The sequence below is a fragment of the Sinocyclocheilus grahami genome, unplaced genomic scaffold (assembly GCF_001515645.1).
Source record: "Sinocyclocheilus grahami isolate Dianchi unplaced genomic scaffold, SAMN03320097.WGS_v1.1 scaffold116.1, whole genome shotgun sequence".
Classification (NCBI taxonomy): Eukaryota; Metazoa; Chordata; class Actinopteri; order Cypriniformes; family Cyprinidae; genus Sinocyclocheilus; species Sinocyclocheilus grahami.
Window position 1 is genome coordinate 69,977 of NW_015505295.1, and position 11,860 is coordinate 81,836.

Consider the following 11,860-nt stretch of genomic DNA (forward strand, 5'->3'; position numbering starts at 1 on the left):
ATTAACTTAAATGATTTTAGCAAATGGCTACAATATAACAAAGAGTGAAAAATTTAAGGGGGTCTGAATACTTTCCGTACCCACTGTACATACTTCCTCACTACTCACTTTGCTATCCCATGAGGCCATGGGAATAAAGTTGTGCACATGACAACATGACAAATGAATGCAGTCCGAAATACTTTTAATCTACACATATTCATACTATATCGAATGTCATTTCTAATGGTAGTAAGTACTTATTTAAAAGATGGCTACTGTGAGAACGGGCTAAAGCAGACAAAGGACAGTGGTTTGGACATTTACATATCCACTCAATTTGTCAGCTTATTAGGCATAATCAATTTAAGAACATGTATGTTCATGCACTCATTAATGGCTGCAGAACCTTTTAAGCCAATGACCTGAGCTGTACATGTCATGTGACTAATCTCTCTGGCGCCCCAGAACAATGCTGACTGGCTGATGGTACCACAAGAACATGGCACTACAATTCCAGACACAATTAATGACTGCTATGTCAAAGGCAGCAGATACGGAAAAATCAACCTGCTCTCACAGGAAAATGTGACTGCTTTAAAATTTTGTATGGTACAATTTTTAGGACCCCCCCACCCCTAAACATTACCATCATATATATATATATATATATATATATATATATATTATACACACACACATATACACACACACACAAAGAAAAACAAGTAGATAGAATAGAAAAAATAGAAAGCTAGTGTTTTTTTTTTAAATAAAAAATGAAGATAAATATAGATAAAGTAGAATTAAAATAGAATAGAAAATGCTAGAGTTAGAGGGTCAAATAAAGGTGGAACAGATGTGTTTTTAGTCGTTTCTTGAAGATGGTTAAGGACTCAGATTGATTTGGGCAGGTCATTCCACCAGGAGGGAACAGTTAATGAAAAAGTCTGTAAAAGTGATTTTGTGCCTCTTTGAGATGACACAATAATACGCCGTTCACTTGCAGAACGCAAGCTTCTAGAAGGCACATAACTCTGAAGTAATGAATTTAGGTAAATGGGTGCAGACAGAGCCAGTGGTGGTTTTGTAGGCAAACATTAATGCCTTGAATTTAATGCGAGCAGCTATTGGTAGCCAGTGCAAATTGATGAACAGAGGTGTGACGTGCGTTCTTTTCGGCTCATTAAAGATTAATCTTGCAGCGGCATTTTGTAAATATATATATGATAGGCCTATACACTACCAGTCAAAAGTTTTTGAACAGTAAGATTTTTAATGCTTTTTAATGTCTCCTCTGTTCACCAAGCCTGCATTTATTTGATCCAAAATACAGCAAAATAAATGCAGGTTTGGTGAGAAAAGACTTCTTTAAAAAACATTTTTAAAAAATTTACTGTTCAAAAACTTTTGACTGGTAGTGTATGTATCACACTCATATCACATCTAGTTGTTTTAGATAAGAATAAAACGTCAGGTCCGACAATATCGTGTCTTTTTTTATTTAAATCTAGATTTATTCGCATTGGCCCATGGAAACCTCTATGAACACATTTGACTTGACTAAAAAAAGCGCGGGGGACGAATTTACATTTTATTAAAAGTGTTTACGTGTTCTACACTCATGGCGCGCACACACATTAGGATAGGTTAGATGTCTGCCTCCGTTGCCAGTCCCTATCAAGCACTTTACCGATTCAACTACTCTCCTCTCCTCCTCCTGCCTGGCTCTTTGGCCAGCATCACTCACCGCAGAGCAAGCCTGATCTTGATAAATCTGCTGTGAAAACGTGGGAAAAGCCGACGAGGAAGAAGTTGGAGTGAAGTGATCTTTATATAGGCGGAGCAAAATACTTAATCGCTCCGTCTATAGCGCATTGTGATTGGATGGTTTACGCTGTCTATACAGGAGACAATCCAATGGGCCACTGGCTGCTCACTGTCCCTGCGTGATGGTCCTTGGCAAAAAACAAACAAAACATTTTGTCAGCCCCTTAAGTGCGTCGGCCCACCGGGAAAATGTGAAATGGAAAAACCCCGGTATGCCCGATTACCAATCCAGCCCTATATCTGCAATACATTTATGTTAGTTCTGTTTTGCTTACCCTGGGGGGTTATTGCTGCTCTCCCTGCTCTCTTCCATGCTAGGCTGCATGGATGCGCAGGGAGTTCTTGCCCAGAACAGAGCCATACCGCCAATCCAAACTGTATGCTAATTGTCAGTCATCTTTGATGATAATGGTCCTGACAGAAATAACCAGGTTTTGGCTGTTTGCGCTGCGCAGATCGATCGTTGTATGACATCCGTCTGCTCTCAGTGCTCTGCTCTCTACAGCTCTCACGGTACTTAGATGTCATACAACGATCGATCTGTGCAGCGCAAACAGCCAAAACCTGGTGATTTTAGGCAATTTAGAAATCCTGAACAGAATGTGTCCCCGGGAAGTGGCACGTCTGGTCACCTTAGCATAAAAGTTTCCCATGCAGACTTCACTTGTGTTTAAGTTGGAAGTGTTGGAAACACATATAAGTCAATGACATAGGTGCGACATTTAGCAACTTGGTCTGGCCAGTCATGGTGAGGTAATGAAGAGGAAGTACAGTAGATAGACACATTTCGCAGACACTTTTATCCAAAGAGGCTTACAGTGTGTTCAAGGGATACATTTTATCAGTACTTACATTCCCTGGGAATTAAACCCAGACCTTTGGAGTTGCCAGCACTACGATCTACCAGTTGAGCTGCAAAAATGGGCAATTTAATTGGTAAGAGAGAGGATGGAAACTATTTATTAATTTGCAAAATAAATTTTATTTTCTTGATTCCAGTATTTTACAAATTTGTTTTCTTATGTTTACCAGCCTCGAGATAGAAAAAAAATGTGTATTCGATGTGGTAATGGTTTCTGAGTATCGCATTTCAAACATTTATTTGATTTTATGAGCTAAAATGGAGCAAACATCTTAAATATGAAAAAATACTAACATGTTTTAATAGTTGTATAATGATTATTTTCTTGACTCACGGTAACCTGCATGTGGATAATTTTGTTGCATTTTTAAATGGCCTTTTTTGATTTCACAGACCTTTACAACAACAATGTTAATCCATCTGTCAACAGATTTCTGTTTTATGTCTGGGCAGGGAAGATAATGTCATATGAAAGCCTCTATTTAGACTGGACTTTGACTCTCAGTGATGAACATGATAAAAGAATGGGTAACAAAAATCTATGCCTATCCACTGGTGAGGATTTATCAGTTCTGTTGAAATTAACTGCTACACTAATGTTTCTAAATGGGACTATTTACGTCTATGCGAAATAACGGGGAGGAAGGTATTTTTAATGAGGTTAAGTGCATGGCAAATATGGCAGAGCTCAAATCGTGGTTGGTCACAAGAGTATGATCAGTTTTTATTTAAATGCCATTATATGAAGACTAAGATGCTACTTTTGGTGTTGATATGTTTGTTGTTATAACTGTTCTTATAATCCTAAAATTGAGGTTGTACACAGAACTTTCTGGTTTCTTTGGTTTTTAAGCTCAGTGTCTTTAAATACATCATTTGACATGGTTAGGCATGCTTGGTTTGAGCTGGTATTGTTTGAAATGTAATTGAAATATTTAGAATATACTACATTCACTGGTTTTAATCGTTTTAGACTTTTATTAAAGCATTTATCTTTTCTTGAGATCCCTTGTGAATAAATCACTTATAATTTAAACTTTGCATGTTTATACTGATATATATATTGGAAATTTGTACTGGATTTATTCTAATATATTGGAATATATGCAACCAGAATGATCATACTTCATAAACTGATCCCATGGCTTTTTGCAAGCCACTATAAAAGTGTCAAGTTAATTCATTGTATGTGTGCAATAGCCTTTCCTGAATGACATCCCCAAACAGAATCCTAGTGAGTTTACAGCTTTAATGGTTTAACCGTCCAGTTCATTTCAAGTGACAGAGTCACGGCTGGATGGGCTCAGCTTCCTGCAAAGCCCAATTATTCTGAATCATTTCACTAAAGGGGCCTGATCTAGCGTGTGCACCAAGGGCAAATAAGGCAACGTTAGACTGTATAAATGGCATCTTGCTGCATTAAGTGCCCATCCCTGCGCCTCATATCAGACCAATTCAAGCTCTTAGATGCACTAACTGCCCATCTAACACCCCTTCCACGCCCCCTCCCCCCCCACCCTATTCTGTGCCTTCCAAATAAATACGAACTTTTGTGCAAATACGAACTTCCTTATTGTCTTCATGTTTTTTCCTCACACAGATTGGAGAGTGTTCAGCACTTTTTTTGATTCAGGAACGGCTATTCCTCCAAATGGAATAACGAAGGAATATTGGCAGCCAATGGAGAGCCTATAAAAAGGAGGCATTAGTTAACTGATCTAGGTGAGCTACGAATCGACAAACAACTGATCTGACATGGAGTTGACAGCATCCAGCTTTGTCTCATTGTTGGTCTACATCTTGACCTTCTTGCTTGGACTTCCCAGCAATCTCCTTGTTCTTTTCGTGTACATCCGTAAGGCTCGAAAACACGGTGCCACCCCCAATGTAGTCTACGCTCTAAACCTGTGTGTGGCAAACCTGGCTCTAGTGTCGTGGATGCCAGTCAAAGTGGCCGAGACGCTCCAAGGTTGGACTCTTCCAGCTGCGGTTTGTCCTGTTTTCAGCTTCTTTCTGTTTTCTTCGGTCTACGGTAGCAGTTTGATCCTCACAGCTGTTGTCGTGGGCCGTTATCTGAGTATCGCCTATCCCATAACTTACAAACTATACCGCCGGGCGCGTACCTCTTGCCTGGTGAGCGCCATCTTGTGGCTTTTAGTGCTTGTACACTTGGGTTTTGCTTTTATTGCTGAAGGAGGGGGCCATTTTGTGTCTTTATCAGAGGAGAATGTCTTGGCATGCTATGAAAACTTCACCCAGGAGCAGTTGGAACTGCTGGTGCCGTTACGCCTGGAGATGGCACTGCTGCTCTTCATGGTGCCGCTTGTTTTGTCAGCATTCTGTACACTGCGCTGCCTTGTGCTTGTCAGACACTCAGCTTTGCCCTCTGTTGGGAAAAGAAGGGTGTTAGCCATTGCACTCTCCACTTTAGTAGTATTTGTGGTCTGTTATTTACCCTACAATGTTTCCCACGTGGTGGGCTTTGTCTTGTACACTAATGTGGAGTGGAGAAGTGAAGCCATGCTTTCCTGCTCCTGCAATGTATTTCTTGAGCCTGTGGTCATGTTAATGCTTTCGCCGTGGACGCCAAGGGATTTGGTGGTCAGATTGTGCCGCAAACGAAGGAACGTGTCATGCAAGTCCTGGCATCAGAATCACTGCAGCAGGGCTTCCAGGAACCCTCAAACAACAACGACACAAGCTGCGTCAATAATAAGCCATGGTGAATCTAAAGATGACAAAGCAAAAGCAAACAAAGCATACTCGTCCATAAAAGTGACCTGATTAGGGTACGGCAAGACACTCGTGGAAATAAATGAGATGTTGACTTTGAACATGGAATTTTTTTTAACTTGTGAGTGTAAGTCCCCCAATCATATTTAGGGGAAGGATATGAGCTGAGAGATCTTGTTTTGCTGGTTATTAAAGATACTGGATGAGAGTGCATGTTCTTATAATATTTTGCAAGACATTAGCTATTTACACACAGCGTTCCCTTTTCACTTATGTTTGCCTCTGTATTATATGATTACATTTTTAGTGATTTTAACCTAAAATATAAACAATAGTAAGTTATTATAATGACTAAAAAAATTAAAATAGCATCTAGTGGATCTTCTAAACACGAGGGAAGATCTATAGTAAATTTGAAGCAGTTCTATGTATATTCTTTTATTTCATTCAAATCTGAACAACAGAGTAGCATTGATGACCCATGTGTTTAATTTGTAACTATTCTGTGAAACAGTTATTCTGTAATTATTGTAATAGTGCTACTATAAAATGTATAATGTGAATGTGTAAAATGTTTAACATGGGCACTGTATTGTAAATATAAATTAAATTGCTCTTACACTATTTGGGACTGTTTCATTTTCCTGGTGTAGTTTTAGTGTATGGAAATTATGAAGTGATGCAGCATGTATTATTATTGTAAATATTTATTTTTTTATGCATACACTGTTAAATGTTACATGTTCACACAAAAGTCACTGCAGGACCACAATGATTTTCAGAAATTGTTGATATCCTTAATATCATTTAAAAAATACTCCTTACACTAATTTTGGGCCTCACATCCATACGAGAAAAAAAACAAAAAAAAAACAATAGTTCTTTATTTTCACATTGACTAAGTGTGGACAAAACCCATGTGACAGTTTGTGGTTTGCAATGAGGCACTTCCCTGGAAAGATTTGAGAACTGATAAACATGCATGTTAAAAGTTACTGTTTAAAATTAGATGGAAGCATGAGCCATAACCTGAAGAGTTGTGGTGAGCATTTAAAAGTCTTAAAATCTATTTAGATGCTTTTGAAATTATGTTGGACTGGAATACACCTGTTATACTTATTTATTGTGGTGAAACTGGTAAGTCATTTTTACAAAACATCTCCAAAGAAAAAAAAGCTTTCTTGGAATAGCATTGTTTCAAGGTTCTGAATATGTATTTTTATTTAAAACTATAAGATGATAGCAGTGCAGCAATGTTACCCGCTGATTTGCACATTTTGCTTTCACATTAACTTTCGCCATTAATCGTTTTTTTAGTATATATGCATCAGAATTTGACATTTAATTATTAAAAATACCTAAACCTGATTGTATGAAGATCAGAATTAACATTTTGAATGATCTAATTTCATTTATGTTTTTGATTGGCACAGTTCATTGTTTTGTATTATACAGCTTTTTTTGTTCAAAAAGCTCTCAGCAGTTTGATCACGGCACATAGATGATGGAATCAATATTAAGTCATTTAATGCAAAAGCCACTTAAGGGTCAGCCAAAAGTTTCGCCATTAATCGTTTTTTTAGTATATATGCATCAGAATTTGACATTTAATTATTAAAAATACCTAAACCTGATTGTATGAAGATCAGAATTAACATTTTGAATGATCTCATTTCATTTATGTTTTTGATTGGCACAGTTCATTGTTTTGTATTATACAGCTTTTTTTTTTCAAAAAGCTCTCAGCAGTTTGATCACGGCACATAGATGATGGAATCAATATTGTCATTTAATGCAAAAGCCACTTAAGGTTCAGCCAAAAGAAAGAAAGAAAGAAAGAGTATTCTAAAGAATGTTTATGCTGCTCTTAGCATACTAACAGTTTAAAATAATCACATCTGTGCAACTATAAAATGAAAGAAAAAATTAAATTTTTCTAGATTTGGAATATAGACTAATGTTAAGTAACTTTATGGTATATTTGTGTCATTTTGGAGCAAGACATATTCACTAAGACCATCAAACTTGGGAAGAAATGCACAACAATGCTTAAAAATGTGCGAAAAAATGGATACAGGTTTGTAACAACACGAGACTGAATAATAATAACTATCCCTTTATTACAGCCTCCAGACTTTAAGTAATTGTGCTTTTCGTTGATCATAGATAGAATGTAGACCGGTCTGATTATTTGTATTTTTTATTAGCTTTTGCTAGGCTAATGAGTAGGCCTGCTGAGGGTACAAAACAGTGGCTCAATTCTAAACATGTTTTCATAATATGACAGAATGCAAATCATACTACAGTTTACTGTATCTATGCCATCCAGGTGTCTGGAGTACATTACGGAAGCACATTTCAAAAGAGCCAATGATTTGATCGAGACTACAAATAACAGAGAGAAATAACTATTGGTAAGTTCCAAATAAAACCGCTTATGTTTTTAGTATCTTTAAGAACTTATTTTCTAGTCATTTTTTTCATAGTATTAAAAAATCGAAGAGAATAATCTCAAAACTGTGTGTGTTTATACAGGTGCTGTTTTAAGAACTCGCAGGGTTGTTTTCTACAGTAAAGTGAAAAACTTTATCACAGGCCGACAACAATGTCAGAAGATTCAACAGTGTTTCTCGCCATATGCATCATCACATTCCTGATTGGTTTTCCTAATGCTGTGTTGGGGTTCTGCTCATGTATTCGCAAGATTCACTGTAAACCTATCCCCATTGACATATTCATGTTAAACCTCGCTGCTTCTGACCTTGTCTTCCTCATCTTCCTGCCTGTCAAGATGAAAGAGGCTAGAGATAACATGGTTTGGAACATGCCAAATGCCCTGTGCCGCTTCAGTCTGTTCATGTTCTTTCTTCCTCTTTATTCAAGCGGCCTGTTCTTGGCAGCAATTAGTGCCGAGCGCTATGTGTGTGTAGCATTTCCAGTCAGGTATAAAAGTCCAAAAAGAATCATTTACACAACAGTTATATGTGTTGTCACCTGGGTGATTATTGCAGTAACTTCAGTATTTCCTTACAAGGCAGCATATTTAGATTCTAATGAAGCGGACAACACCACTAATAAGCGCTCTCAGGAAGCGTCACCTCTGGGCTGTTACATTAACTTCACAGCAAAACAGCTGAGAGAACTGCTCCCAGTGCGTCTCGGGATAGCAGTGGGGTTTTTCCTTCTACCCCTCCTTATCTGCTGCTTCTGTTACATCAGTTTAATTCGTATTTTGATTACGCGTCCTCTCATCAAGCGACAGCGTAAACTCCGGGTGGTTGGACTGATTGTGGGGACTCTCCTTGTGTTTGCCATTAGTTTTGCACCCTTCAATGCATCACACATAGTGGGCTTCATCAAAAAAGAAAATCCAGATTGGCGCATGAAAGCTTTAATACTAAGCACTTTAAACGCATGTTTTGATCCTATTATATTTTTCTGTATCTCTAAGGATATGAGAAGGGCCATCAAAATATGTGCAAAGGCCTTTTGTGCAGTTTTATGTTTTAAAATAAAAATATAAAAATAGTTTTACTATTTAAAGCAATTTTTTGTTGTTGTAAACTTAAGAATGGTATCACCAAAATGTCTTCTAATTCAATCGCACAAAAGAAATGTCCAAAGACATATTGTAACCTACACTTAGGGTGTACACATTTGTTATGGTAGGCTATATGAGCAGAAAAGGATCCTAGGAAAAATATCACTGAAATAACTGACTTGTGAGCATCACACCGATCTTTGTGACCTTGTTCCAGGAAATCTGTTGAACTGAACTTCACTTGACAAGATATGTTCACTCACCCTGCAAGGTCATAGACAACAGTAGCACATCTTTTAGAGAGGTTTCTAGTATGATGACATAATATATTATTTGTAAATAAATAATAACTTATCTTGCTTTCATTTAATATAAAGGTGTATATAAAACATCCAAGTGTATTTATAAAAATATTAAGTTATTATTAATTTAATTAATACAAATTGTCTTATTTTAAAGAGCGAAATGTCTGTTGTGATGTTTAATATGAAAATAAACGTAATTTGCTTATATTAAATGTGTTTTATTCACACGCTCACTTTATTACGGCGTACAGACCACACAATTTGGACTAAATGAACTCTTTAAAAACGCCTCACCCTTTTTTTTTTACCTTCTCAACTTCTGCTGGAGTGATGCGCAGTGACTAGTGAGTAAATTTCCTGCTTCCCTTCCTGTGAAGTGATGTGTCGAAGTTCCCGAAGGTTGAGGAATTGTGAGTCGTCTGCATCAATTCATAAATTAATCACAAACATTACAGGCTTGCGGCACCTGCTGCTGTTCAAAAAGGTCCAATGCAACAAAAAACTCACGCTCACCTTTTACAAACCAATTGCAAATGTTTTCGAGGAAATGTTATCTATTCAATTTAATCTACAAATAATTAAATCATATTAAATATGACGGTTCTGTAAATGTTGTGTTCTTTTGACGTTCAGACAAAAGTGAGCATTCTGTCATCATGTGCTCATCCTTAGTTATGACGTTCCAATCACTTTCTTTCTTCTGTGGAACATAAACATAAAATAACATATTTTTGAGAAATGCCTCAGTAGTTATCTACAGTAGGCCTATGTTCCGCAATATTGTGTTTTTCAGAAGAAAGAAGTTATAGTACAGGTTTACAACGACATATGGCCTAAGTAAATTACAAAAGAATTTTCATTTTGGGGTTGAAATATCCATTTAAGCTATGGCAATAGAGCAATACTTCCTGTTCCTAGAACCCATTTCCTGCGGACTGTAATTAAATGCCACTGAATCAACTTACCAAGGTCACTAAATTTACCTGAAAATTACAGCCAGGTGTGGAACTAAACTCCGCAGGAAGTCGATTCTTCAGGATCAGGAATGAGTAACCATGAACTACAGGAAACAGGCTCTTTGGTGGAAGTTGTAAAATGAAATTTTCATTAGTCTCATAGTAAACCTAATCATTTTATAAATAGCACATAGATGCTTTAACTTTAGAACCAATGTACATTTAGTTGCATTAAATTAAATTGTATTCATTAAAAAATCCTTTATGCAGAGTTCATTGGCTGAAAAGGATTCACCAGACAAACACATTACTAACAAATGAAAAGATCCTACATAAATATAGCAAATTTTCATTCTGGATTTCAGTAAATATTCACTTTAATAGCTTCAGGAATAAAATTTGAAAGATACACAAATCATCTTGGTATACTCAACCATGGCCTAGCAACTGAATCCTTACTAATTAATATAGAATTTCCATGTACACACACACACAAGACAAACACTTGCTTCTTATCTTTCCAGTATGTTCCATATGACAAGATATTGTTCTTGGGGGCCACATATACCCCATATAGAGCAGTTATGACAACTTCCTGTGTTCTTCTCACTGACTGTTCTCAAGGTTGCCAAGAGACATTGTTTGATGAGCCTCGGTGTTGCAGATTATGCTCTGAATTGATTGAATTTCCGCAGTTTTGAGTCATTGCACCCATCATGTAGTTTAATCACCCATTCAGAATGTCTAGGACAGAGGTGAAGGAAGCTCGCGGATACTTTGTGTGAAACTGGGCAGACACAAAATGCTGAGGATCCTTATTTTTCTACGTTGTGAAGGTCAGTATTTTTATTTTATTTATTATACTTTTTAAACAGAGAATATTTCTTTAACGACCCAGGGAGGCGGGAAGTAGGGGTGCTGAGGGGGCTACAGCACCCCCTGTTTTCACATGGTTGCAAATGCAACGCCAAGTTTGTTCATTTAAATTTATTCAGTTTTAGCATTTAATCATTTATTTGTAATGATCTCTGAAATGTAAATTGTAAGTGGGCTATAATAAACCCATGTTTATCTTTATAAACATGATTAATTTTACTTGTGATGTTTTTTATATGGGATGATTAGCCTAATCCTCTTGAACACGTGACGCTAGAAGCAACTTTTCCAATGCTTCTAAAATTTATTTGGCTGTTTTTCAAATGCTCTTTATGTTTATTTATTTATTTATTTAGTCATTTATCAGACGCTTTTATCCAAAGCGACTTACAAATGAGGACAACAGAAGCAATCAATTGTAGTATTAAAACAACTAAAAACAGATCCAAAACTAAAAGCTAAAACTTTATAAATACTACCTATACACATTAAAAAAAATAAAGAGATTAAATAAAAATGACAAATGCATACAACAAAATTTCAAAACTTAACATTTAAATGAAAAACAAAAACTAAAGCTAAAAACAATTCAAAATATTAAAGAACAAAAGGTAAAAGAGTATAATAATGATTCTAACATAACACTAAGCCAAACACCAAAAAAAGAACTACATATGTGTATGTACAACCATACACACATATATATACTGTATGTACATACACATTTATAAATTCAATATATATATATTATTTCATTTCCATTTAGTTTGTTGAAGTA

General features: G+C 36.4%; 2 protein-coding genes across 2 annotated transcripts; both read left to right on the forward strand.

The window, feature by feature from the left end:
- The first annotated feature begins 4,426 nt into the window (after positions 1-4,426).
- Positions 4,427-5,455, forward strand: LOC107589457 (free fatty acid receptor 3). The gene has a single exon (XM_016277909.1). The coding sequence runs from the start codon at positions 4,427-4,429 to the stop codon at positions 5,453-5,455; it is 1,029 nt and encodes a 342-aa protein (XP_016133395.1).
- Positions 5,456-8,009: 2,554 nt separating this feature from the next.
- On the forward strand, positions 8,010-9,174 carry LOC107589458 (free fatty acid receptor 3). Its single transcript, XM_016277910.1, has 2 exons — positions 8,010-8,888; positions 9,163-9,174. Exons 1-2 carry the CDS (start codon positions 8,010-8,012, stop codon positions 9,172-9,174), a joined length of 891 nt encoding a protein of 296 aa, XP_016133396.1.
- The last annotated feature ends 2,686 nt before the right edge of the window (positions 9,175-11,860 follow it).

Bases quoted from the DNA above. Each gene is read 5' to 3' on its own strand.
- LOC107589458 (XM_016277910.1), top strand. From the start codon at position 8,010: ATGTCAGAAGATTCAACAGTGTTTCTCGCCATATGCATCATCACATTC.
- LOC107589457 (XM_016277909.1), top strand. From the start codon at position 4,427: ATGGAGTTGACAGCATCCAGCTTTGTCTCATTGTTGGTCTACATCTTG.